Below are 26624 nucleotides of genomic sequence, written 5' to 3'. Positions count from 1 at the left end.
TGTGAAATCAAGAATGCAAACCTGGTGAAGGAGCACTTCACTTCCTGAATAATCCGAAGATGATTACATTGACTAAGATCTGCTTGAAAAGGCCTCTAGTTTAAAAAAAGAAAGAGCTGAACTGAAGAATTGCTGAAAACCCCGCTGTTGTTTTTGTGCTCTCATTAATAGCGTTGCTTCCTTTGTTCCTCATCAGGCAATGAAAGATTTTTTTTCACCTAGAGCTGCTCACAAAGACTCAAATAGTGTCGGCATTTGAGTGTGTGGGCTGGGTGGCTCCGAGTCCAGGTTGAGTGGCACTTACATATTCTTGCACAGTTGTGGGTGTTGGAGCTGTACCGCAGGTGCTTTTAACGTGAATCAGCAGAGAGGGAGTGAATGTGCGAGTGGGTGAAGTGGGCGTATTTTTGTCCACAGTTAGCTAGATTCATTTGCATCACTTGATGAGGTTTAGACCCCGATGCAGAGCATTACCTGAATATGATGCAGCGGTTTACAGTTTAAGATGTCTCACTTAATCGGTTTGATCACCCAAGGTCATTTATACACGGTTATACATGACGTATTCTCCTCTGATGTACAACTCCTGCTGCCGTTCCTCAGTTCATCGCTCTCTACACTTCGATGGGGCTCAGTGTGTGTGTGTGCGTGTGTGTGTGTGTGCGTGCGTGCGTGCGTGCGTGCGTGCGTGTGTGTGTGTGTGTGTGTGTGTGTGTGTGTGTGTGTGTGTGTGTGTGTGTGCTCGCTCTGTCTCGTTCAGGTGGGTGGCTAAGTGCTGTATAGCTGTGATTTTGTGTAAAGAAAGGTGGATGGACAATCTGTGCAAGGTTTATGTGTTAATGGTGCGTGTGCGTGCGTGCTGGGCAACTGTTGGACTGTAGGCGTCACCAGATGGTAGCAGGACAGAAAATGAAAAAAGAAAAAGAAACAAAAATGTATAACAGCCATCATCGTAGCTGTTTTTCAGAAACACGGAGTAAATGATTTGGCTCCTCCGATTCATTCTGTAGATGACGAACAACAAGACTGTTGTCCTGCTTTTGCTCTCACACATGGTCGTCTTAAAACACACGGCAGGAAGGATGCTCCTCTTTTCGAGCTCGCTGCGTGAACGTGACTTCTCGTAGGAATCCTGGATGTGTTTGTGTTGATCATTCAGCAGATAACTACTGACCTCCACCTCCCTGTGATGATGAGATTTTTTTCCCCTCTTTGCTAATTCATACAGTCATTGAGAATACATTTGTGGGCTTTTAGTGCAGACATGGTTTGCAACAAAAATATTCACACTCACATTTACAAATCACCATGAACTCCTGCCAGACACACTGCAAGCCACTACAATTTTCCTCTGAGAGATAGCATGAATAAAAATGTTACCAGACACATCGGTGTGTGTGTGTGTGTGTGTGTGTGTGTGTGTGTGTGTTTTGGTTTTTTTTAATCACAGCATGTGCAAGATGCAACAGCCTCACTTTTTCTAAAGACTTTAGCTTGGGGCATCAGTCGATATGGATTCCCTGAACTGACTACCTCGCGTCTACCTCACTGTGTGCCCTTTGTCTTTATTTAGCAGTCAGTGGTGTAGAGAGGTGCACGAAACACCTGTAAACACCTCAACTTCAATTTCAGGGATTACTTGTTTTATGTAAAAAGATCCAGGACATCAAAAACTCACAGAGCATGTGTGGTCTTAATGCATGCAACAGATGATTTGACTAGTGATGAGGAAATCTAATTTAAGTGAACAAGTCACATTTGCCTCATTCTTTGTCCCTGATTTTTCCCTCGTATTTGCCTTAATTTTTTATTAATTAAAATTATTTTTGAGATGATAGAAAATGAACGGAGAGAGAGATGCTGAGTGATCTGATCTCTGTGTTATACGTATGTTTGCGTTTGTGCACGTGTGTGCGTGCGTGCTCGTGTACCCAGATGACAGATACAGCCAGAGGTCATGTATCAGTTGGGCTATCGATCACTTTATCTCATTATTCCCGAGTGGTTGCTCGCTTTAGCTGAACACTTTGCATATGCTCGCCCTGACCTCCTTTCTGTTACAGACAGGATTCTTGTTTGTTCTGTGATAGTGGATTTTACTCCCGGTTACTCTGCGTTTTTCGGTGCGTCCGGAGGGATCCACCCACCCGCTCTGTTTCACTGAGGAGGAGCGCTGATGCTCTTCTGTTACCTAGCAGCTCAGAAACACCCAGCTCTAAGATCTCTGAGGAAACGTCCCCTCTAGGAACGGTTTGCACAGACGGGTGGTGCAGAGCTGCACTACGACCAGATATGTTTTTTTTAATGTATTTACAGCATCCATGCCGTCATACTCACCCTGCTACATCAAACACAACAAAGCGATAGGCAAAACATGCATTTTTTATTGCTAATTGGCCTCAGATAAAGTGCAGCTGAATGTTGTTTTTATGTGCTGAGAGTGTGAGCCATAAGGAGTAGGTGTTGTTTACTGAGATAGCCAAATAATTATTAGGTTATTTTGTCATGTTTTGATTTTCAGGGGTACATTTAGTTTTTTTTGTTTCTCTCTCAGTGTGACGATCCTGTGGGATTTATGATTATCTAAAAATACTATGAACCCATTTTGCAGATAAATTATCAGAGAAAAACATGAATCATTTTGCTATTTGTGTAGGCAGAGGTGTTAATATCCTATTTTATATTCCATGATGTTATTTGCTTTGAAGCTTTTAGTTCATTTTTACAGTTTGATGGTGCCAAAAGTGACGTCGGCCTTATTTTTAGCTATAAAGTTTAATTATGGTTATTAGCAGAAAAGCGTATCTACGGGGCTTGCTAATAATATATAAAGACTGTGTAATGTATATATTTAGATGTACTCACAAGAAGTAGAAAATGAAGGAGCCCAGTGGTTCCTCCTGTCTAAATTAAAGCGCGATCTCTGAGGTGTCTGTTCAATTTGCTGCTTAATGATTCATGCCGGCAGCAAACAGAGAGTGAGGGCACTGGATGGACTTATAGAGGTGCGTAAACAGAGCACAGGAGATGTGTCTGAATTATTGATCAGGACATTGTGTGGAATTGGGATTGTGAGCCCGTCCCCGCCCTGCTGCGCCGCTCACCTGGCAACACAAAGCTGCCATTTGCAGCACCTGTGGTGCAGGCATCTCCCCAGGGAGCCGGCAAACACTGAGAAGCATTTTACCTCAGATCAGTGAGCATGATCTCTACAAATTGCTACCAAAATGTTCTGACTAATGTGCTTTTCCACAGTAAAGAAAACCTTGATGTTACTGGGACTTTTCTTCAGCTTCAGCTTCAGTGTGTTTGTCCACAGCAACTGCTTAAAGAAACAAAAGTGCTCTATTGCCTAAACAGCAAGTTGCTGAATTAATAACAAGGTTGCCAGCAGTGTAACAAGAAGGTTTTATTTTACAGCTGGCTGGCCATCAGCGGCTGTTTGCTCTCAGGAAGCATCAGTAAGAAGAGGACAGCTAATATCTGCAGGATGACAGGTTGGAGCCACTGTTAGGCTTCACTCCATCTGGAACAGAGCACTGACAGATTTTGACTTTATGCCACTTCAGGAAAGAGCGCACTTAGAAAGTGTTCACGATGGAGACAAAATACACTGTTGTCCAGTTTTGAGATATTTTACTCATTTTTCCATTTAATATTCATTTTATCCCACAACTCAGAGTTGAAGCAGCAGTTTATCTTTTAACCTCCCCATTAACCATCGCATTTTTATTCTGCAACCCTTCGGTGGGCCCTGATCCCCAGCTGGGATGCTAAAAAAGCAGTCTACAGTTCATGGCAGACTGGGTGGTTCCCAGGTTGTTCCTGGCCAAATTCCTCTCATCTGAGGAAAACGTCTTATTAGCGATTATTAATAAGAAGTTATGAATAAAGGAATGAATACTATGTCGATGGTTTTCTGACTGAGAGAAACTGTGCTGTGAAAGCGTATATATCGGCTACAAATGGGCCCAAAAATGTTGTTTCTCAGCATTAATCTCTGCATTCTGAACGTGTCTCTGCTTTTGTGTTTATAAAATCTTTTCTGTTAATCAATAAACCTTCAGAGTCAATATCAGGAAGTCTCGACCGGCAGTTCCTGAATTTATTGAGACTGCATGGATGTTTTCCAACAACGGCAATAAAACAAAAAGGCGTGCTTTCTGTGGACTGTGAATGGAGTGATTAATAGTGAAGGAGTAAATGAAAGGCCTGTGTATCAGTGCTGTTGGATGAAGATGTGAGCTGTGTGTGTGTGCCAGTGTTACAGTAGTGTTGCACGCAGCGGAAGTCTTCCACACTGCTGGCTTAGTGGCTTTGACACAAATTCCTGTTCGCCCATGGGAGAGCGAGCAGTCTCGCCTCAGCAACCGCTGCAGCCTCCCGTCCCCAAGACCGAGACAAATGGCACATGTGAGACGGACAGCGCTGCAGAGAAGGATGAAGACTCATTCATGGAGTCACAGTACACCGTGTGTCGCTGTCCCACGGCTACCCTGGTCCTTCGCTTCACATTGATCAGAGTCTTCCTTTACTGGCCTCATGTGACCTCTAACATCTCACAGTTCATCTCTGTGGATCTGGGACTGCAACTAACAATTCTATCATCACTGATTGAACTCTCAGTTAATCCAAGAACTGCAGGGTTTTTCCTGGCTCTGAATGGGTGACTACATGCGTAAACAGGATCTCAGTCCATGTGCAGTTTTTAGCATTATTCTACACATTTAACTGTTTTTCCTGATAGTTTGTTGATCACAAAATGCCTATTATGTCTAATGAAACCCTATTTAACAAAACGGATTAACTTGGAGGTGCTAAAAAGTCCTCTATGCAGACAAAACATCAACAAAAATATTTACCTTCTTATATTTTTGCTTTGGAATAATACTGATTTATTTGATTACCAACATTGCTGTTCGCTTATTTTCTGTTTATCTGTTTATTGATTAGTAAACGTCTTGTTTCCAGCCCGGTAGTTTGCCCAACCCACTATGAAACTTTACCGAACCCCAATGGATCAAAATAGCTAATTCTCGATGGAGTTCTAAAAATGATATTTTTTTTAGAGGAAAGGTAGGAGACAAGCCCTTTTTTGATTTCAAGTGATGAACTCGTCAAGTGTCTGAAAGGTGTGGAAAAAGCAGGGAGTAATCATCGGGAGCCACCTCAGTCTGCAGCAGAAAGTGCAATCATATCGTTTGAAAGCTTCAGAGTCTGAATGCACTTCCAGCTCGCTGCTTTTCAGCCATCGTGTCATTCTGCTGAATATAATTCAGCACAAACTGCAGCCTTATTCCCAGAGGGAGCAGAGGGAGTCATGCTGGGTGTGATACAGAGGAAAGAGACAGCCTGAAACTGCAGGCACTATCAAAGAGAAGCCAGTGTGCATGATTTCCTCTGATACACTCTGTAAACAGTGTTTCTAATTTATTTTTCATCGTCTCTGTTTCTGTCTAAGAGGTATTTATGAGCTGATATGAGGTGTTACTCTTGTGTAACGGCACATATAGGAGAGTTGCAGTGACAGAAAATAGCATCTAGCACTGCGACGTCCCAGATGGTATACCTGTCTTGTCACAAGTGATATGAATTCTCATTTCGCTCCCCTTCCTTTCTTCTATCCACCTCCAGGAGAACGCTGCGAGCTGTCGTCCCGCTCAGGCCGCTGTGCGCCGGGGGTCTGCAAGAACGGAGGCACCTGTGTGAACCTGCTGGTCGGCGGCTTTAAGTGCGAGTGTCTACCAGGAGGCTACGAGAAGCCCTACTGTGAGATGACCACACGAAACTTTCCCCCGCACTCCTTCCTGACCTTTAAGGGCCTCCGCCAGCGTTTTCACTTCACCCTCTCGCTCACGTAAGCTCCTCCCCCTCCTTCTCCCTGCAACCAGCTGCAACTCACCTGCGCCACCTGTTCTGCACCATAGCTCTGTGATTCACTCTTCATCGACTCCCACACCCTGTGTCTGCATGCTCACTCACCAACCCTCACCCCCGCAGAAGTGTGCTCTGCCACCTCACATTTATGTAACCATAATGGTGTTTAATAGCAGTAATGGGCTCACTGAACAACAGCCATCTCCTGTAGAGCCACTTTAACTTTAGAGTATAGTATCTGTGCTGTGAATACACAATCACTGCTCAAACATACTTTCTGTTTGGCCCGTGTGCTCTGCACAGGCGCGCAGCATGACAAGTAAATGTTAGAAGGAAGGTGACCTGAAGAAGCTATGGTTTTGGAGAGGAGCCCTGCATAACATGGGGATGCTAATCCAACTGCCAAGAGTTAGTCTGATCTTATTACAGTCAGTGTCACCGGTCACTGAGCTGTGAGTCAGCAGCTGTCCTATTTTAGCACAGTCTCCCTCACCAGGACAAAGACTGGGAGAGACTAGAAAATGTGTGGCGGCATTACTTAGATTTAACCACCCTTTTAAATGTGTTTTTTTATTCACAGTTCCTGGTTATCTCTCCCTGTTGTTGGAAAGAAGTCCTTGAATTCTTAGAAGAGTCAACATTTCTAAATGAAAATGTAAAATGTCATTTACATGTAGTCATGGTTTTTGCCGTCTGTTTTTGGCAAAAACTTTCTTCTAATTGCTTTGGTTGCTATTGTAATTGGAATGAAAGTGATGGCTCCTCAATCGGTACTGAAACTGTGAAAATGTGCAGCACAAACCAGAAATGGTTTGCACTCTTTGAAACATGTTAGCTGCAGTGCTGAAGCGCAGCTTTTACTTTGAGGATAAACCTTCTGAATTTATGGTCCGCATCATAGTTTATCATGCTGCACTGCCCCTCAGCTAGCAGTTACTATTTCCAGACAAAGATGCAAACTCTGTCTGGGTTTAAAAGGCAGCAATTATTTGCAAACCTTCTCATATTTGTCAGAGACTGATTGTAATTGTATGTAGACTGGTTGCCTCCCCTTGCTCGAACTGTATAATTGACTTGCAACTACCGTCAACCTCAGGGCAATCAATTGGTCAACACTATTAGTTGCAATAATTACTTGCAAACACGAAGAAACCCACAATTTTTCTATTGTTGCAAGGAAAAATATCTACTCTAGTGTGACTGAGCCATGACGCATTAGACAGGGGATGTGTGTATCTACAATATTTTTATTGCACAAATAAGATATAAATCTAAATCAGTGAGCCTGGTGAGCTGTTGGTGAGAAGAACAAAGCAACCCATATCCATCTGTTAATGAATGTAGCATTATCTATTCATCTGTTTCATCTATATCTATTCAAATCGCAGGAACAAATATGCACATTTTCTGTCATCTAACATAAAGTTAGAACTCAAAAGCAGCGTCTTTTTGTTCCTTTAAACTTTTCCCTGAATTTAACAGCGTAAGTAATGTCAGTGCTATCACTGGCACTTTCTCGTAGAGCTAGAGGCGATACCTCAAACCAAAATTAGCATTTAGCAAAAATAGGAATGATTTGAGCCCAAGGTTCACTTTATTTTTTTTATACAAAAAGAAAAAGCTAAGCTACAAACCTCTCATGTATATTTCATGAAGCTCTGTTAAGTTTTTCTTCTTCTAAGTTGCTGCATCTTTTCAGCTTTTATTTCCTATCATGACAGTCCTTCTGTAGATAATAACACTTATAGTTTTACCTCAGAAATGCTCTGTAGTATCTGTGAATGCATTATTTTTCCTTCCTTGTGGCATATCCTCCTTAAAGGTATTTTATCATATAGGTGCATTTTTTTTGCAACTTTAGCAGAATTCAAAATTAAACCAGAATCTTTAAATGTGTTCTGATTATTTTAAGGAGGATCATGAAAGGGGGAGGTGCTTTAGAGGAGAGCAGATAGTGAACACATGCAAAGACATCAGGTCCTGCTGTCTTTGCATGAATCCTCCGTGTTATGAAACTAAATCAATGATAAAAGCTGTCCGTTGTGTTTGATATATGTCACAACAAGTGACAACAAGTATCACCTGTGGGATGGTTTCACGGGGAGTATGTCCTGACATTGTGCTCAGCTCACAATGGCTGCTAGTGGAAATAATATCCTCCCTTTGCGCTTTCTGGACCGGTCCATGTCTTTAAGTGAGGTTCAGATGACAATCTTTTTTGATGGAGAACTGCTCAGACCAGTTTTCAAAGCCATCTGTATTTCGTGTGCATGTGAGAGAAGCTGTGAAGCAGCTGCTGTGCCAATACTGAGAGCTTAAAGCAGGTGAGGTCAACAAGTGGCTGTGTTACCTGAGCCTACACCGATTGGGTTTCTTGCAGAGCTTCTGTCATGAAAAATGGCTCAGGGTGTGTTGTTGTTCACTCACTCAGTGTGACGACTAATTTTAGGTGGCTGAGATTTCAACAATATTACGAAAAGTGTAATTGGCTCAGAGCGAATAAGATTTAAATAAATTGCTTAAAAACTCAAGCTAAAGGTTTTTGGGGACTTCTATCTTATATTAATCTTTTTAATATTGTCTGTAAGTGAAAAATAATATAGAGGTCACAGTTTATCCCATTTACTAATTCACATTAAAGTCAAAGTAGTGCTGAAAAGGATTGTAAATGATATTTGACAGAGTGAGATGGAGGCAGATGATTTGCTGTTGTGACCCCTGAAGGGAGAAGCGAGCAAAAATAATGTAAAAGTTTTTTACAGGATTAAGGAAACATCAGACATCCTTTGGCCCAAGCAGAAACTGCTGAAGCAACGGGATGTAAAGGCCTTGTAGTAGTCTGGTGGCTAGATGGTTACAGGGCTCACTTTGCTGGGAACCCTTGATCAGATTCAGCAGGTGTCTCAGAAGTGTCTCACCCCACACCCCACCTGTGAGAGGCATACAGGTTGTGGTAGATGCTATGGGGTGAAACACCGACCCTGCAGAAGGGTTCTCATCAAGCAACTGGTCTCAGCTGCCCACCTGCTTTCTTTAGTTTTTGAAGCTTAAATGCAAACTTTCTTGAGGACATAGTAAAGCAGAAAACCACGGCTGTTGAGTTGGATGGTAAATGAGACGTGCAATACTTCAGCAAGGACCTCATTAAGCAGATATTGGTTCTCAGCTTTCTTCTGTTTCATAAGAAATAGTCTGTCCTCCCAGGACACAGTATGTCTGACCACCACAACGGTTTTTGTCGTGTCTGTATGGTGTGCGCTGTCACCCAGTGTGGTCTTCTGCTGCTGTAGCCCATCTACTTCAAGCTTCAGCATGTTGTGCATTCTGAGATGCTCTTCTGCAGACCTGTAATGAGTAGTTATTTGAGTTACTGTTACTACTCCTATCAGCTCGACGCAGCTTGGCTAATCCTCTCTGACCTCTGGCATCAACAAGACATTTTGACCCAGAGAACTGACTCTCACTGGATATTTTCTACTTTTCAGACCATTCTCTGCAAACTCTAGAGATGGTTGTGTTTCTGAAAATCCCAGCAGATCAACAGTTTCTGAAATACTCAGACCAGCCCATCTGGCACCAACAACCATGTAGCATAGTCATCAAAGTCTCTTAAATCCCCTTTCTTCATCCTTCTGATGCTCAGTTTGACCTTCAGCAGGTCGTCTACATTGCTAAATGCAGTCAGTTGCTGCCATGTGATTGGTTGATAAGGTGTTTAGTGAACAAGTGTAAAACAAAAAAAGAAAGAAAAACATTGAGGTTATAAAACTATTAAATCGTTAAATCAGTATGTACGTGTGGGAAGATTAAACTAAAGCTCAAAAAGACTAAAGTATTTTACCCAACCCGAGGCTGTAACATCAATAAGGGGATCATTTCTTTTCCTCCTGACTTCACACGTCCTCTGTATCACAGCATGTTATCATAGCGTGACATGGTTCCCCACATAAGGGGAGTCTGGTTGTTATTTTTACTGATGGGTGCCTAATGTGACACGCAGTGATGCCCGTGGAGTCAGTATTTAGTTCTGGCTGATTACCCTCATAGTTCAGAGGGCTCAGGGGGGCATTGTAGAGCAGCCTTTTAAATCGATACGTCAAAGACGAAGGACCGCTGAAGAGCCTCCAGAGCGGAGATAATAACTCTCCTTGACATTCTCTATTTTTCACTGCATGTTTAGAAGGAGTGTGACGGCAATGTCTGTACTCGCTCCACCGTCATTATCAGCCGGAGCATCGGCATCCTCTTTTCTCTGCGGTCGTGATTATCTTATCTCTCAGTAAGCAGGTCAGTGGTGCCATGCCCTCTGGCTGCTCTTCAGCTGGAGAACACGGCACAAACAGCATCATATACAGTAGCCCCTGAATCCCTGAAGACTGGCGGGGGGGCAGCTGTTCATGTATGGATATTTGGATGTATGAATGACATCCTTGCTTAGTGGGAGGCTACAGTTTCATTTTGGTAGTGGAGGACAGCAATTTTCAAAGTCTGAGCGTGACCTTTCTCAAAGAAATATTTAATTAGCTCTTTCGAGGAAAATTTAAGCCGGATATCAATCGAGTAAAACAACCTGAAAATTCAGATGCCAGAAAGTCACACATTCTTCTCAGCTGGCAGATTTGCCCATTGTTGGTTCCCCTGTGGGGTGGATAATGAATGAATGTGGTAGTTAGCACCGGATCTAGTTTGTCATGGCACACTTTTAAATATCTCAGTGACCCATTTCCACAGGATCAGATTTACGACCACAGACTGCAGCTGACAGGTAAAGGCATGTTATTTTTAAACCACACACTTTGATCACACATAGACAAAGCGTCGTCAGCTCTTTGCACCTGGGCTGTAAACTGTGTGTCCATATGTTTTGACAGGTGCATTAATATGCGAGGACTATCCCTCTCTCTCTCTCCTCTCTCGATGCACCATCAAGACGCAAATTTAAATCTGAACAACCAGGCTGTGGATATAGTGGCAGCTGTCTATACTACAGCATTGACTCCTTTTATGAGAAAGCTGCTGTTGTCATTACTCTGAGTTGTCGTACGGTGTGCATCTTCCTTAGTTGCAGTAGTGTTTTCCCCCCACTCTGCTGCTTTGACATTGCCCTAGTTTTCTGTCTCAGTGTTGCAGTGTGTCATTTAATGTGGCTCTGCTTCTATTCGTGGCACGCTGATTCCTTGACTGTCTGTGCTTCAAATAGTACTTTTTCCTCTCCTTTTGTTTTGTCTTGGCCTTATGCACACGATTAACCATATTATCTGTTTAATGATAGTTGTAAAAAAAATGTAAACAATTCTTGAGCTCATCTTCGTGCCAGCAAGCTGCACATCACGCTGCGTTACTGGCTGTTTCCCTCCTTAGTGAAAGAAAGCAAGGTGATTCAGACGGGGTAGTATGAATCTTTTTAAATGGGTCAAACCAGACCCCTGCCCTCCTTCTTTTCTCTTTTATCAGCAAATACAATCACGGCACCCTGCGTTGGCTTTTTCTGTTAGACGTCGTGTTGTTTGGTATCCTTATGTTTGAAGGCTGTAACATAAAAGCAAATTCCATGCAAACAAAATTCCTGATGACCACAATACTTTAAAAAATACAGTAATTTTTGGTTGGAGACACATTTTTTGGACTTTATTTCCATAACACATTAATGTGCATATACACTTACAGTCATGGGGAAAAGGACTGTACAAAACTAAGCACGCTTTTACTATTTCCATATGAATTACAAGCATAAGTTGGAGCCAGGTGCTGTGAATCAAATGCACATGATTAATTGATCATCAGCAAGTGTAAAGACTTCTGTAAACAGGCATCTTTATAGAGGTCTGGGATGTGTTAGCACAATGCCGAGGAGGAAGGGACATTGGTAATAATCTTAGAGAAGCAATTGTTGGTTCCCATTAATCTTCTAAAGGAGAGACCTCCCGTCCTCTTCACTCCAGCGTTACTAAAAGGAGTAGAGACCTTGTCAGTGTCACTCACCTGCCTGGCACCGCCCCTTGAGCTCAGTGTGCCACCCCTCCCCTGCAGCTAAGCCAGAGACCACACCTCCGCCACATGTTACAAGACCATTTTTAAATAATAAGAAGTCCATCATTCTTAATGATAGTGTATGCCCCAACAAATTCACCTCAAAGTCAGACTGTGAAGAAACTGCAAATAAGAAACCAAGAGATACATTTCAGACTCTGCAAACCCCAGTTTGATGTTAAATATCAAAGTTCCTGATAGTACAGGTACAAAAAAAACAAATGAACAGGTATGATTTGTTTAGAAGGGCTACCAGGAAAAAACCTCTTTTCTCTGAAAGAACTTGACAGCACAGTTTAAGTTTCCAAAGCTGTGTCTGAATAAACTACAGGAGCCCTGAAAAGGATGAGCATAAACACCTCATACCAACTCTGAAGCACGGTGGTGGAAGGGTGATGATTGATTTGAGCTTGTTTTGCAGCCCTTTCTTTGCAGGACCTTAGCACCTTGCCATCATTGAGTTTAACATGAACTCCTTTTTGAACCCAAATGTCTGCAGGTGTATGAGATGAAAATATAATTTAATACAATAACCACAATCATTGTTGTAAAGTAACAAACAGTTAAGTTTAAGCTGTGTAGGCAAATTTTGCTAAATGCAAAGCAACAGATTTCTAACTTGAATTTTGGGGTTGAGTAAAAGAGACAGGAGATTGAAACCGGATTATACCGTGTTTTCTCTTTTTTCAGGTTTGCCACCAAAGAGCCCAATGGTTTGTTACTTTATAACGGCCGCTTCAATGAAAAGCATGACTTCATCGCAATGGAAATTATCAACGAGCAGATACAGCTCACCTTTTCCGCAGGTAGAGAAGTTCTTCATCAGGGTGGTGTTCAGAAAATACCTTTTTAATTCTCATTATCCTTGAATCTGTGTAGTCATTCACCTCGTTGTTCTCCAGGTGAAACCAAGACTACAGTTTCCCCCTACATCCTCGGAGGTATCAGCGACGGCCAGTGGCACACGGTGGAAGTTCACTACTACAACAAGGTTTGTGTGAACTCTTAATTTTGCGTCTATGGTTCAAAGCAGTGGTCCTCACACTTTCCCGGGCATAACCTTGTTTCAGAAGTTTACACTCACTTCTCACAGTTTTGTTTAATCAGTAACCAAACTAATGGATCTGAGGGGAATTTTCTTGAAAGAAAGGTAAACACATTAGCAAGCTGTCACTTAAATAAATATAATTTATTGCAAGTAAACTAACAAAATTCAAATATAAAAGAGGATTGATGGCAGGTGGAAAGGAAGAGATAGCCAGCTTTTATAGCCTGGAAGGCCCGAGTGAGCTGCACTAGCTCACATGTCAGTTAATCATTAAGAGTAGGCCGGTACTTTCATGCAGATAGCAGGAGGAACGTCACAAAACCATAGAGAAAATGCACTATTCCATTTTTTTTCCACTCAAATCGCTCATTCAACTTAGTTTCACTCATGATTTTTTCCCCCTAATCATCCACACCAACCCTGCAGAGGCTCACTGCCCAACTGTGCTTGTCTATGTCCAAAAGTGCTTACTTGCCAGGATCAGGACAAACGAATTAACACATTTGTTTTGTTTAAAATGTGCCAAAATAGTTAAGCCCTTTCTTTTTGACTCGGATTTTTCTTGTGTAAAATTATTTACTTTAGACATTAAATATTTGAAATGGCTTCGGTTAAACATGAAAAGCAGTGACCCGTTGGGGTCGGTCACTCTAAATTTATGCTGTGCATCGAAACCCAGCTCAGCCGTTTTCACACTTCAGCTCCAGACAATGCTGAGAGGTTCAGGTCAGGACATCATCTGACGTCCTTTATCATATGTAGACCACAGCATGAGATTGTTGCCTGGTTATCTTATGTGGTCATGTGATGTGTGTATAATTCATCTTCAAGGTTAAGGAACATTTAGCATATGTTCTGACTGAGTCAGACAAATATACCCCCCATGTTTAGAAAAGTACAGTGCTGCAGTGTATATTCAAAAACTGCTTTTCAGAATACAAAAACATCATTAAGCATTGTAACTAGACTTTCTATTTGATGCCCCCTTTGTAAAAGGTGTCTTGGCTTTGTTCAGTTGGCACTCGAGTGCAAAAACCTAAATCAGTCACTGAAACAGGAAAAGGTGGAAATCGGTGCTTTCTTGTGTTTGATCTTCTTTTCTCTTACACTTATGTTTAGGCAGAAACAAGCTCATGATCTCGTAAAGATAAGAACAAGATGAAGTAAACATTCATAAAACCATTAAGGAAAACTGGAAGGAGCTCAGGGATAGGAAAGTATATACCAGGTGGTTAAATCCAGCCAGGCTGAGTTAGTGATGACATCTGGAGAGAAATCCTGATACTCTGCAGTTGACAGACTGCAGTGCTCCAGCATTGCTGGCAGCAGCGATAACTGGCAGCTGACGCTCTTCCTCAGCGCCCTTCAGGGCGTTCATAGAGGGCTGACTGTAGTGGATGTAAACCGGTTTGCAGACAGGAAGCTGTGAGCTGTGTAAGTTGGCTGTTCTGCCACGCCGTCAGACTAAAGAGTCGTTGCTGACAGGCTGATGATCTGGAAGAGAGCCAGCATGCCAAGCAGACACTGATGGAGGGAGAGAGACAGACGAGAGAGGAGGGGCAGTGAATGAATGAGTGGGGAGGCCCGTGTTTTTTCCACACATGCTCAGATTGGGCCTAATATGTCTGACTGGTACATTTCTCTGTAAGAATCTCACAACAACTCAATCAGTGGAGGAACTTATGGAGCTGTTGTGTCAGTACTTTCCCACCCAGGACCAACAACGCAGGATGTCACATTTTAGTCTATTGAGGAAGTCACTTTGCATCATAAAGATGTTGCCAGGCAACACCCCCGCAGTGCATATCTTCTATTCAATGCGTATAATAACACGGCCATGTTAGATTTTAGCCAGTTGTACTGATAAAAAGGGGGGGGGCGCACATCTTGTTAACTTTTGGATGGAAACTTGTTGATTCTTCGCCTACCAACATTTTTTTCTCATTAATCAAATCGATAACAAAAACTGCCAACAGCTCTGATTCTTTTTTAAAATTCTCTTACCTTTGAAATCTGTTATCTGGTTCGGGTAGCATCGTGTGGATTTTTGCGTGAACAGCAGCATGTTTCTAACAGCTACAAATGGAGACTGTAGATATTTGATATGTATGAGAAAAAAATGCTCTCCTGATTTTAAATGCACCTCCAGGTAGCTAGAGATGAATTGTTGGGATGTAGACTGGAGTATGAAATTAAGTTTGAGTTTAAATTACATACACTGCTACAATAATGCTTTTCAGTGATGAGGTCAATGTATCAAAGCAGTCCATGAGATTCAAAAGCTCAGGGGGCTCTAAATGCGCTGCCTCAGACTGTTTTTTCTACTCTTGGCTCTGTATGATGTCAGTAAGGGTAGAAATTCCCAATACAGCCAACTGACGCCTTATTTATACTTCTGAGTGAAATAGATATCATAAGCTATGACTTAACTGGAATCTCTTTTAACCCTACACCCGATCCTTTTGCGTAACCTGACGTGGATGTAGAGAAATTTTGCTATGCGTAGAGTCGGTGCGGTCCGCAACACCTGAGTGGCGTGGAAGGTTATGGGATAGGGTTAAAAGGGTTTCTGGTTAGATTGTCACTACTACAGTGTAGCTTTCCCACAGAAGTCTAAATCATGCTTTAAGCACATGGCTCTGGCTGTGGATGTGGAAGCCCCACCCACCTGCTGCTGTTTGAACTTTATGTTTATGAGGGGCAGCCAATCAGAAGAAAGCTGGCTTACAGGGAGGGTGGTCTTAAAGGGAAGTAGTTAAAACAACTTAAACAAATAATGAACATTGAACTCATTGAGCTGTATGTGTTCGGCACAGTGGCCACTTCGTTAAGGAGAACTTCATTCAGTGTGTTCATTCAACAACTCTATGATGATTTCAAGGCTGTAGTTTGTGGTGCACCTCTTTGAGGTGTTGTTCTCATTTTCCCACCTTGTTTATAACAATGAATGTAAGCCACATAATATCAAACTAACGCAGAGCAGTCAGACTTCTCTGTTTGGCAGCTGGGAATATTCATTGCACTGAAAGCCTCATATTTTCAGGGGCTGAATATCCCAGAAGTGTGCAGGATTCAGCTCAGGCTCTAGCTGAACTAATCCTCTCATATTCCACATCCTGTGAGTCGCTGAGGTAGAAACATGGCTCCTCCCTCAGGAGGTATCCCACGGTGGCCCTCTCTGACCCGTCCCTGTCCACGGGGGGGTGGGGCAGGGTGAGTGAGGGAGGAAGGGGGGGGGGGCATTTTTAGATTGAAATGTGGCTTTCAGGACGGCGGGGGACTGTGGAGAATGGCAATGACCGCTGCCTTTGTGTTTGCCTCTGCTTCCTTTGGGACCATGGGCAGTGAATGATGCTGCCCCGGGGAAGGTGCCCCTCTCTCTCTTGCCCGGCGAGGACAGAAAGGCAGAGCAGGAGAGGAGCGAAAGGAGTGTAAAGAAAGGCAAAGTGAAGTATTGACTCGGGCTTTGAACGAGGACGCCGCGCTTCAGGGCCAACCCCTCTTGTTGCTATGGTTTTACTAGTCAATCTTAGATCCCATATTTGTATTGCTCGCTGCCAGGCTCCTCCTGCGCCACCCCTGTCACCCTCTATGACAGGGAACTCATATTCCCATAATCCCCTGTAGCGGCTGGTGAGAGCAGCGTTTTAAGCGGCGCAGAGCAAATATGTGCACTCCGATCAGCTCTGACGGGACGTGTTTTGTGCGGCAGAAAGACGCGCTGACAGACAGTCATTATTGGAGAGTCAATAGCCGTGACTGATGACAGCAGAGGTCAGTGAAAGGAGCGTCCAAGCTGGAGCGCTGCCTGTTTCAGAGCTTTCACAGCGAAGGGAAAACCGTGGAAAAGAGCATGTCGGGTGATTTCACCTTTGGCAATTCAGACAACATGTTTGCTTGTTTCATCATCAACAAATTTGTAACAAATTGGTCTCAAGGAGGAAAAACTGCAAAGCAAAAGCCACCATCAGACTCTCCTTTTTCCATTCACCGCTGAGCGTATTGTGACTTCCTGTGGGAAAGGTGCTCAATAACAGGGCCCGTTGTGCTTTTCTGGGCTTTGCTGGAAATAACACTTTCAGGACATGCACAAAATGGATTCATCTTCATATTTGACTCTGTAGGTTTCAAGCGAGTCAGTCTGGAGGATAGATGGGCATTTGTGGCGACGGTCGTTCCAGCAAAATAATTAGTGCACCCATGATGAATCTGAATGAGCTGTGTGCTGTCAGGGCCAGACATAATGGCCTAAGCATCCTTTCTGACAGTTCTCACCATTTATCGCCTCAGTTTGAGCCCCTGTGAGGTCTGCAGATCTGTTCATGCAGTTAGGTACCCTGCATTTTAAATTACCGTATATTCAAGTGTTCTTTTTTGATGTATGTGCAGGTTTATGCTTTTCTTTCAGAATCAGAAAAGATATTTTTCTATTGCACAAAGCTTTGGACTATTTCATCTCCACAGCTACAGCACCAAGATTAAATAATACAATATATTACAAATGTTCCCTAATAATACAAATAGGTCTAATAATAATTTAAGAAAGATAATCTACTATAAAGAAGTTGTTTCTGACTCACTCTCAAAACCTCCTGAAGAAGCCTTCATGTTCAAAAAGACAGCAGCACTTTAGATTTCTTTAATAAACTTGAGTGTGCTCAGTCCCTCCGGTGGATCTTCCGCAGCTGGAAGCAGAAAGGCTTAAAGGGATAATCTGGGAATTTTTGTGTCTCAGATTGAGGTGCGGGTACCCCTGGGGGCGCTCTGGTGTACTGCTATGAGTTCTTTTGTAGCAAAAACAGCATTGAAGTGTTTTTCAGTTACTGGTTTGTTTAACAAATCAGACACTGATGGTGCACTGCTGTTTTCATGTACCCATACGTATTTTTTCACCCTTTTTATTCAAAGTGGAATACGGTTCTGAAAAACAAACCACTACTGTAAAAGCATTTCTATGATCTTTGTGTTTTTGAATACTTTGACTTCTTTGCAAAAGTCCTGATGTTTATGAGTCAACGTAGATTGCATGAGTTCAGTGCAGAGTCTACTGCTAACTCATAGAAAAACCTCATGTTTAATCTTTTCTGCATGATATAGCATTATAGCAGTAAGCCCTCTCCTGCCCACTATTGTTTTACCACCTTTTCTATAAACCATCTTTTCTGTATGTTTTGAGCTTCTGAAGAGTCGTTAGCGATTAACTTGGATCAAAACCTGAAAATCCACCTACGTGATCCTCTTTGCATTGTGAAGCATTTCAGGTGAGGTCTTGTGAAAAGACCAATTATACAGCCAGATATGTTATTGGGTTATTATTGGTGCTGTTCATATCACCAGCACTGTGCACACTGCAATCACAAGACACAAAAGGGAAAATTTAACTAACTGTCGCCTCTCTGTTACAGATTTAATGCAATCCGCTCGATGAAAATCATGTGAGATGAGTTAAATTGCTGCAGTGCCTTCAGCTAAAATTATCTGTCATTACTTCATACTTTCTATACTGTTTTTTTTTTTTCTTAATAGTCTTGCTAGGATTGAGCTGCTGAAAATCTGCAGCATATCTCTCGCTGGGTGTCTTTCATCAGAGCTTTTAAATTAAGAGATCAGACGTCAGCGACAAAGGAAGTCATAACAGTCAGGAAATTATCATTCCTGAGGCTCATCCAGAGGGGATGTGTTTTAATTTAACCTCATGGAGGAATCCGTTTTTCAGACAGCGAAAACAGAAACCTAATGTGTGTTTCGAAGCCATCAACAATGAGCCAGTTTTTTCTTACTATCGCTGCACATGAGACTAGATAATTCCTGCTAAATCCTGTCTGACCAGCTGACGGCTCAGCGGCCCGTCCTCGCCTGCAGACGGCCAAACTGAACTGGTCAGCTGTGCGTGAGGGTGGTCACTGCTCTGCTCTCAGCTCGTGACACCAGCTTGAACCTACACTTAGGGTTATTAGGAGCTTGACGTGACCCCGGAGAAACAGGGCGGTTTGAAAAGAGGTCGCAACCTTTATTGACAGCATCATAATTCTCTCTCTCCAGCCCTCCTCCTCCTTTTCTTACTCCCCCCCCCCCCCCCCCCCCCCCCTATTGATTTCTCAGACAATGAAAAGATCCTTTGTCGACCGGGCGATGTCCTGCAGAGAGCAAGCCCATCTCCCGCATGTGTGTGTGCATGCATGCGTGCATGTGTGTTTGCTTGCCAGCCGTTGCCTTTACCTCGAGCTGCTATGATCTGAATTATTAAAATGCTCGACGGCAGCGAGCTGATGCTGAACGGGAACTGAACTGAGTGCAATGCCAAAGATCATTTATTTGCCTGTTGTTTTCCACTTTCAAAGCTTGAAGCTTTAATCTGGCTCATAAAGCTACAAACAGCTTAGCTCCGGATGAGACACGCAGAATCTGATTCTGATTATTATGAAAATACTTCATTATTGTGCTCCATTTGCTAAAAGATGAATAAAACAGAACAAAAAGTTCAATTATGAAGTATTTTCATAATAACACATTTCTGAGGCTATTTATGAATGCTGAGTGATCAAAAATACCTCAACCTATCAAAAATAGCAACATGGTAATACTGTTTTTTTCCTTTTCTGTGGTTCATGATTTTGTCGGTAATTCTCATTTATATCTGACATGCAATACAAAAATGGCAAAATTCCAAATCCCTGTGAACATGGATGAAAATGTGAAATTCTTAGTTAAATCCTCAGTTGGCAAGATAGGAGAAAAACCAGAAGCAGCAATTTTCGGTGCTCCCCACCTTATGGAGAAAGTGCCCCATAATTTATCACAAGTTTGTTTCGTTCTACAGCCAATCTTAAACCAGGCCGGCCTCCCGCAGGGCCCCTCAGACCAGAAGGTCGTCGTAGTGACGGTGGACAACTGCGACACCTCTGTGGCCCTGAGGTTTGGGCACATGATTGGAAACTACACGTGCTCTGCTCAGGGCAGCCAATCAGGGTCCAAAAAGTAAGTTTGCAACAGATACACCAGAGAAAAGAGCTGTTCTGTTGAGATCGAGAGATAAACCGTAACTAACCCTCTTTTCCTTTGCTTTGTGTAGTCTCTCTTTACTTCTGTATTGATCTCAGCCATTTACTTTATTACTATCTTTGCCTTCACCTCAGTAGTTCGAGTAAACTTGTTTTGAAATGAGGTTCCACATCTGCGGGGTGTTAGCTAAGCTTTGGTTTCTCCATTTACTGCAATATTTATCCTTTTTTTTCCTTTTTTATCTCCCAAGGGAAAATAACACAGCAAGACCGTGCCTGTAATAAATATTTCACCACCTCTCTCCCCATACCCCCCACATTACTGTTGATGATGTGTTTTGGTTTAGGCAGAGTGATGCTCTGGGTGCATGTATGTTCACGGTTCTGTGTCGTCAGGTCTCTGGATCTGACGGGCCCCTTGCTCCTCGGAGGAGTCCCTAAACTTCCAGAAGATTTTCCTGTTCGTAATCAGCAGTTTGTGGGCTGCATGAAGAACCTGCGTATTGACAACCAGCACATAGACATGGCCAGCTTCATCGCTAACAATGGAACTCTGCCAGGTATGCATTGTTTTTAAGCTCGCTGTCCTTTAGTTCAGCTCTTAAACCTGGCTAAGCTTTGCAGTCAAACAGTGCACACTGTTAGATCAGCCAAGTGAGGAAAAGCTGGCAGAGGAAACAGCAGTGACTATAATGAGAGCAGCGGGGAAGGTAGAGTCAGTGGGAAATGATTGTTGTACCTGCTATGAATAGTTTATTACCATCTGACTCTTTTCTACTGATGAAATAATGAGCTAGGATAGATCAAACGGGTGGATTACCCTCTTATTTTCCTGCCCTTCAAGGATGCTCTGCCAAGAGACACTTCTGCAACAATAACCCGTGCCTGAATGGAGGAACCTGTGTGAACCTGTGGGGCTCCTTCAGCTGTGATTGCCCACTTGGGTTTGGAGGACGAAACTGCGAAAGAGGTGAGTGAGTCAAGTGGAAAAGAGCGAGGCATCAGGGAGGGGGAGACACTCAGACATAAGATAATAGTAGATATGAATTTGTCTGCAGCTGTGATGGAGGTCTGTGAACTTGTAGGTGAGTGTGGAGGCGGCAGCTAATGCCCGAAAAAGCCAACAAACAAAGAAAAAAGCCTGAGCAGTCTGGAGTGTTTTACTGCACACTGATAGCTGCTTTCTGGGTGAAGTGATCTCATTACAGCAGCTTAAACGCCCGATTTAGGACCGAACTTTAAATGTAATCTGCTTGATGTTGAATTTTCTCTGGTTTACATGATGTTGAACCAGTTTAATACTAATGTTTTTTAACCTTTGAAGATATATACAGTATGTAGCTTATATTTCTGTCCAGCGTCTCTTTATGTTTCACTCGATCTCCTACAGCTGTCGTCTGCGCTGATTTATGGTTTAAAGGAATTTGAGAAGAGACAGCCGAAGAGAAACGAGCTTTAGAAGAGACGGCAGGAAAAAAAAATGTTCAAAAAACACCTTTGTTTTAACAAGAAGTTGGGTGGGGTTATTTATTGGTTCTTTCATGCAGAACAAGTGAGGAGTTCCTGAGTTGCGCTGACAGGTGTGCTGTGAAGAACAGACACGTGTGAAGGAAAAGTGAGGATGAGAGTGTGGAAGTGGGGCCAACTTTAGTGTAATAATGTGAAATTTTAGCATACTTTAAATAAAGGAGTTTTTAGTGCCTTGAGATTTGTGAAGCTATCCGTCACTTTCATCCGTTTTTCATTATTCTCTGACATTATTCTCTGACATTTACCAGAAAAAATCAATAGAAAAATATATTTCTTAGCTTTCAGCTCGATGCACAAAATATGGATTCATAAATGACGACTGCCAAAGGTAACCAGGTGTTCAATGAAGGTTTTTTTTATATTACTTTGAATCTAAATGATTGAAATCTAACTGGAGATTCTCTCTCTGTATCTCACTCATGCAGCCACAGTGTGTCAGGTTTATTTGTCGTCGATAATCAATCCTCAGGGCCTGGGTGACTCAGGTGCTTTACTTCACTTCACGCAGAGACCGCTTAATGACGAGGAAACTGCTCCACATAAAGCAGAGTGTCCTTCTGTGTCACTTTTCTCAGCGTCTAAAGGGACCGAGGAAACTTCTCATTCAGTGCGTGTTGGAATTTGAAATGAAAAAAAGAAAATGATCAAAAAAGCAAAAAATGTAATCAGAGTTGAAAAGAGATAACTTCAGAGTCATCTTATCTGTTCCATGGAAGCATTTCTAGAATTTCTAAAAAGCTGCACTTCAGAAAGCAGATCTGTAGAGTAAGGTCTCTTACGTCTCTTTTCTTACCTCAAAGAGTGACGGTTGTTCAGTCAGTTTTGGCTAAAATCTGAAGAAAAGCAGCAGAGAGCTTCCTTTCTGACAGTAATGGCTCCCTCTGTCAGCTACTGTGAAATTCTCCCTCCTCATTTTCAGCATCACCCCTTCTGCCTTTCAGCCACTCGCTCTCTTTACCATGAAGTATGTCATGTGATTTTTGTCATCCGTTTTCGTCTCTGCCCTCTTTTTCTGTAGTTATGGCCAACCCACTGCGTTTCCTGGGTAACAGCCTGTTGCAGTGGAATAACCTCGCCACGGTGGCGGCCTCCGTCCCCTGGCATGTGGAGCTCATGTTCCGCACACGCCAAGCCAGCAGCACGCTGCTTCACATCTCCTCTGGCCTGCAGCACAACCTCACACTGCAGGTGAGAGCCACATATCCGAAACGCACTTCCTGTCAGGACCGAAGCAGATATGCGATTTAATAGGAGAGGAGGAGCTGGGGTGATGATGGGTTGCAAAGAAGCTTGCAGTCTCTGATGTTAAGAGAAAACATGTCCCAAAACACGGGACATTTTCAACTTTATTCTAACTTTAGTTCTTTTTTTTTGAGCTTGTCTCGACTGGCGCCTCTTTGATGTTACATAACTCAGTCTATTTCCAGCCCTGCACACCTATGATGTGCTGCAACACAAGGGATGATCTTTTGAACTGGAGGCTGTTCAAAGGTTGTTCTCTTCTGCAGTGCAGTTTCTTTGCGGTCAGTTTTTCATCCTGTGTCCGTCTCCCTCCTGCTGTCGTCTTTGTAGCTGCGTGGTGGGAGTGTGTTGATGGGGCTGCACAGGGGGGAAGACTCCACTCTCTCCCGTGTGGAGGAGGTGCTGGTGAACGACGGAGACTGGCATCATCTGCAGCTGGATATCAGCATAACAGGGGGAGCGGCAAGCTACCATAAGGCTGTTTTATCTTTAGATCACGGACTCTACCTGGTGAGTTATTAAATTCTAGCTGCGATTATAAATGAAACTCTTGTAGCTTTTAGCCATGAAGTCACTGCCGTGTTCCTTTTCAGGCCAGCATGGATGTGGATGGAAAGCTGCAGGACTCCAAATTGAAGACTGTGAGCGTAGGTGGTTTGGCAAAGCCTGATGGGAAAATTCAGCATGGCTTCCGCGGCTGCATACAGGTTTGTCCTCTCTGCAGACCACATTCATGTCTGCGTTTGTGATCGTGAAGGCGAGCAGTTCAGTTTGATGTTTTAAAGTTTTGGTTCAAATTAAGCTTTATTTGAATTTGTCTGAACAGCTGTTTGTGTAGTTTAAAGACATTGTGCTTCACCCCTTTGCTTGAATGTATGGTTGTTTCCCTGCAGGGTCTGCGTGTTGGCGGAGCTGTGAGTCTCTCTCAGGCGAGGAAAGTGAACGTGGAGCAGGGCTGCAGCGTGCCCGATCCCTGCAGCTCCAATCCCTGTCCGTCGAACAGCTACTGCAGCGACGACTGGGACAGCCACTCTTGCAAGTGCATCAATGGTCAGTCTCGTCACATGATCACAAACCCACGAACGTAACATGTTTTTGCCTTTTTATCATTCTGTTTCTGTCTTTCATCTTTAGTTCAAATGAATAATCATTTTTTTAAATTGTTGTTTATTGTTTTTACCACGAGCGACTGCAATTTACTGAAAGTCCCCACCTGCTTTATTTTTTTGCAGGTTATTATGGCTCCAACTGCACTGACGTGTGCTCGCTGAACCCCTGTGAACACGAGTCAGCGTGCACCAGGAAGCCGAGCTCCTCTCGGGGTTACACCTGTGACTGTCCCAACAACTACTTTGGCAATTACTGCGAGAAAAAGTATAGCCTTCCACATTTATGTAAAACACTGCAGTGTTCTTCCTCCTGCACTGCAGACAGGACAACTGACCTGTAATGTCTGTGTCCACAGGACCGACCTGCCGTGTCCCAGAGGCTGGTGGGGTCACAAGACCTGCGGCCCCTGCAACTGTCAGACAGACAAGGGTTTTGATTCTGATTGCAACAAGACGAGCGGAGAGTGTCGCTGCAAGGTGAGCTAGCATCCCCGATGCATTCATCTGTAATAAAGCGCACATCATGTCCACTCAAATAAATACAAGATGTGCATTTTTTAACAACTTTCACACAATCCCAGCCCATTCTTCGTTAGCAAATCTCTCAGCCTCTTCTCAATCTCTTCCAGATTTGATGGTCTTCTTCAGTTAACCCACAGATTTTCAGTTAGATTAAAATCAGGTCTTTGTGCAGGCCAATGAGTAATGCTCACTTTGGTCTTCTGATGGTAGTTCTTCACCAGCAGTCTTTGTCACGTTGCAAGACATCATGACGACCCAGACCCCAAACCTTCACAAATCATCTTTCCTTCATGATTCACCCTCCAGGTTCCAAATGCACTGAAGTATCCCCACAGCATGATACGCCCTCCACCGTGTTTCACTGTGGGGACGTTGATCTTTGGGTTGTACGCCTCTCCCTTCTTTTGCCAAACATAAGCAGCGTCTCTGTGGTCAAGGAGCTCTAGTTTCATGTTATATTCTCATTACTTCAGTCTGACTTGAAGATGTCTTTTCTGCAGAAGTGGAGTTTTTCTTGGTCTGATACGTTCAGTTCACTCCTGCAGGGTTCTAGTGAGTCTGCTTTAACACTATAATTCCCAACTTGGACTCACTGTCTTGGCAGTTGTTCCAGTTTTTTAGACTCATCTCTCACTAGTTTTCTTTCCAGAGTCTTTGAAGTATTTCCCTTCCTTCCCCTGCCAGACTCGTTCTGTGCTCTTTAGCTCGCTTTCTTGATCTTGATGATACTTCTCACTCCAGTTCTTGACACTTGGAATCACTGTGATAACTTTGTATAGCCATCTGCTGCTTTTTGAGCATCAGCAATTCTTTTTCTCAAGTCTAAACTGATGAATTTTGTTTTCAGCATGATCCTTTCTCAAGTGACTCCTAAAATCTTGCTGCAGTTTTTATACTGTGTGCAAATTGAAAAATAACCCACAGTTTAAACTTTATTTTGCAAGCTTTGAGCTTTACATAGTTAAAGCACATTATTGTACACCTATAATTATGCTTTCTAAGCACACATTAGAAATCTGTAGACATCCATCAGACGTCTGCTGCTTTATGGGAACTCTTTCCTGAGAAATGAAGAAAGAGCTGCACAAATGTGGCCCTCACAGGAACATGTGAAACCTCTGAATCTGTGTCCAAACTTGGTTTCTTGCACACTTCTACGACACGTGTTGCAGACTGGCTTAATATTAAGGAAGAAGCTGTTTTCATAAACAGTCGTTATACATCTTCCAACATTCAGCGCTGATCCATTTTTACAGCTATGTTTGCTTTGCATTGCACTGCGCTGAGGGACAATTAAAGATTTATTTTGTGTGCTGAAGGTTTGTAGCGTCGTTTTCCACCTTTTTCTCTGGCTAGAAAAAATCCAGGTGGGAGAACAACTTGTCTGCTGGCAGTCAGATGCTTTTGAGCGTGTGGTTTGAGCTTGCCGTGGCGCTAAGGAAGAATTCTCATTTGCAGGACAATCATTACCGGCCTGAAGACAGCGACACCTGCCTGCTGTGTGACTGCTACCCGGTCGGCTCTTTCTCCAGAGCGTGTGACCGAGAGAGCGGCCAGTGTCAGTGCAAACCCGGCGTCATCGGACGTCAGTGCGACCGCTGTGACAACCCGTTTGCTGAGGTTACCCCTAACGGCTGTGAAGGTCAGAACACATTAATTACAGCTTTGCATCAAGTCCCTTTTTTTCATTATAGGTACAAATACATTAGATATTGTTCTAATTTTATCCTCATCATCTCCTTCCTGTTCCATCTCTCTTAGTAATATATGACAGCTGCCCTCAGGCCATCGAGGCTGGGATATGGTGGCCCAGGACTAAGTTTGGTCTCCCTGCAGCAGTTCCCTGTCCCAAAGGAACTCTCGGTATGATGTTTTTTTGGCAGCTCATCAAATTACCATATAATAATGGCACTATATGAAACTTGCCTCAAGCTCTCTCTCAGCTGCAGCCTTTTCCTCATGCGATAACGCTCCCTCTCCTCCTTCCCAGGCACAGCGATTCGACACTGTGACGAGCATAAGGGCTGGCTGCCTCCTAATCTCTTCAACTGCACCTCCGTTACCTTCAGCAAGCTGAAAGCTTTGGTGTGTAGCTTCTCTCTGTCACTATTTTAAATTTTAAAGTCAGTTTCCAGTTTCTACAACATCATCCTCATTTGTGAGGAGAAATACAATGTTTTCATTCTGCTGCTCTGCGGTGCTGCTCTGAGCATCACTGGCTTAAAGTGATAGTCCCAAAAAACTGTTCTTCGTTAGGTACACTGT

The 26624-nt window shown here is 43.2% G+C and overlaps 1 protein-coding gene across 4 annotated transcripts in view; it reads left to right on the top strand.

Annotated features, from left to right (window-relative positions):
- Positions 1–26624, top strand: part of celsr2 (cadherin, EGF LAG seven-pass G-type receptor 2) — a 67950-nt gene that overhangs the window by 27682 nt on the left and 13644 nt on the right. For all 4 annotated transcript variants that reach the window (XM_085456709.1, XM_085456708.1, XM_085456707.1 and 1 more), the window contains exons 3-17: positions 5635–5857; positions 12598–12713; positions 12810–12898; positions 19776–19933; positions 20353–20516; positions 20801–20926; positions 22505–22674; positions 23059–23238; positions 23322–23435; positions 23622–23778; positions 23961–24102; positions 24194–24314; positions 25818–26001; positions 26121–26222; positions 26350–26444. In XM_085456709.1, the coding sequence (XP_085312835.1) occupies positions 5635–5857; positions 12598–12713; positions 12810–12898; positions 19776–19933; positions 20353–20516; positions 20801–20926; positions 22505–22674; positions 23059–23238; positions 23322–23435; positions 23622–23778; positions 23961–24102; positions 24194–24314; positions 25818–26001; positions 26121–26222; positions 26350–26444 (2141 nt within the window). The remainder of the gene's footprint in view (positions 1–5634; positions 5858–12597; positions 12714–12809; positions 12899–19775; positions 19934–20352; positions 20517–20800; positions 20927–22504; positions 22675–23058; positions 23239–23321; positions 23436–23621; positions 23779–23960; positions 24103–24193; positions 24315–25817; positions 26002–26120; positions 26223–26349; positions 26445–26624) is intronic.

The sequence above is a fragment of the Copadichromis virginalis genome, linkage group LG5, assembly GCF_057382275.1.
Source record: "Copadichromis virginalis isolate Kocher_CV1m ecotype Utaka linkage group LG5, C_Virginalis_male_GT1.1, whole genome shotgun sequence".
NCBI lineage: Eukaryota > Metazoa > Chordata > Actinopteri > Cichliformes > Cichlidae > Copadichromis > Copadichromis virginalis.
Note: the sequence above shows the minus strand (reverse complement) of the source record. Positions and strands in the feature narration are given on the sequence as shown.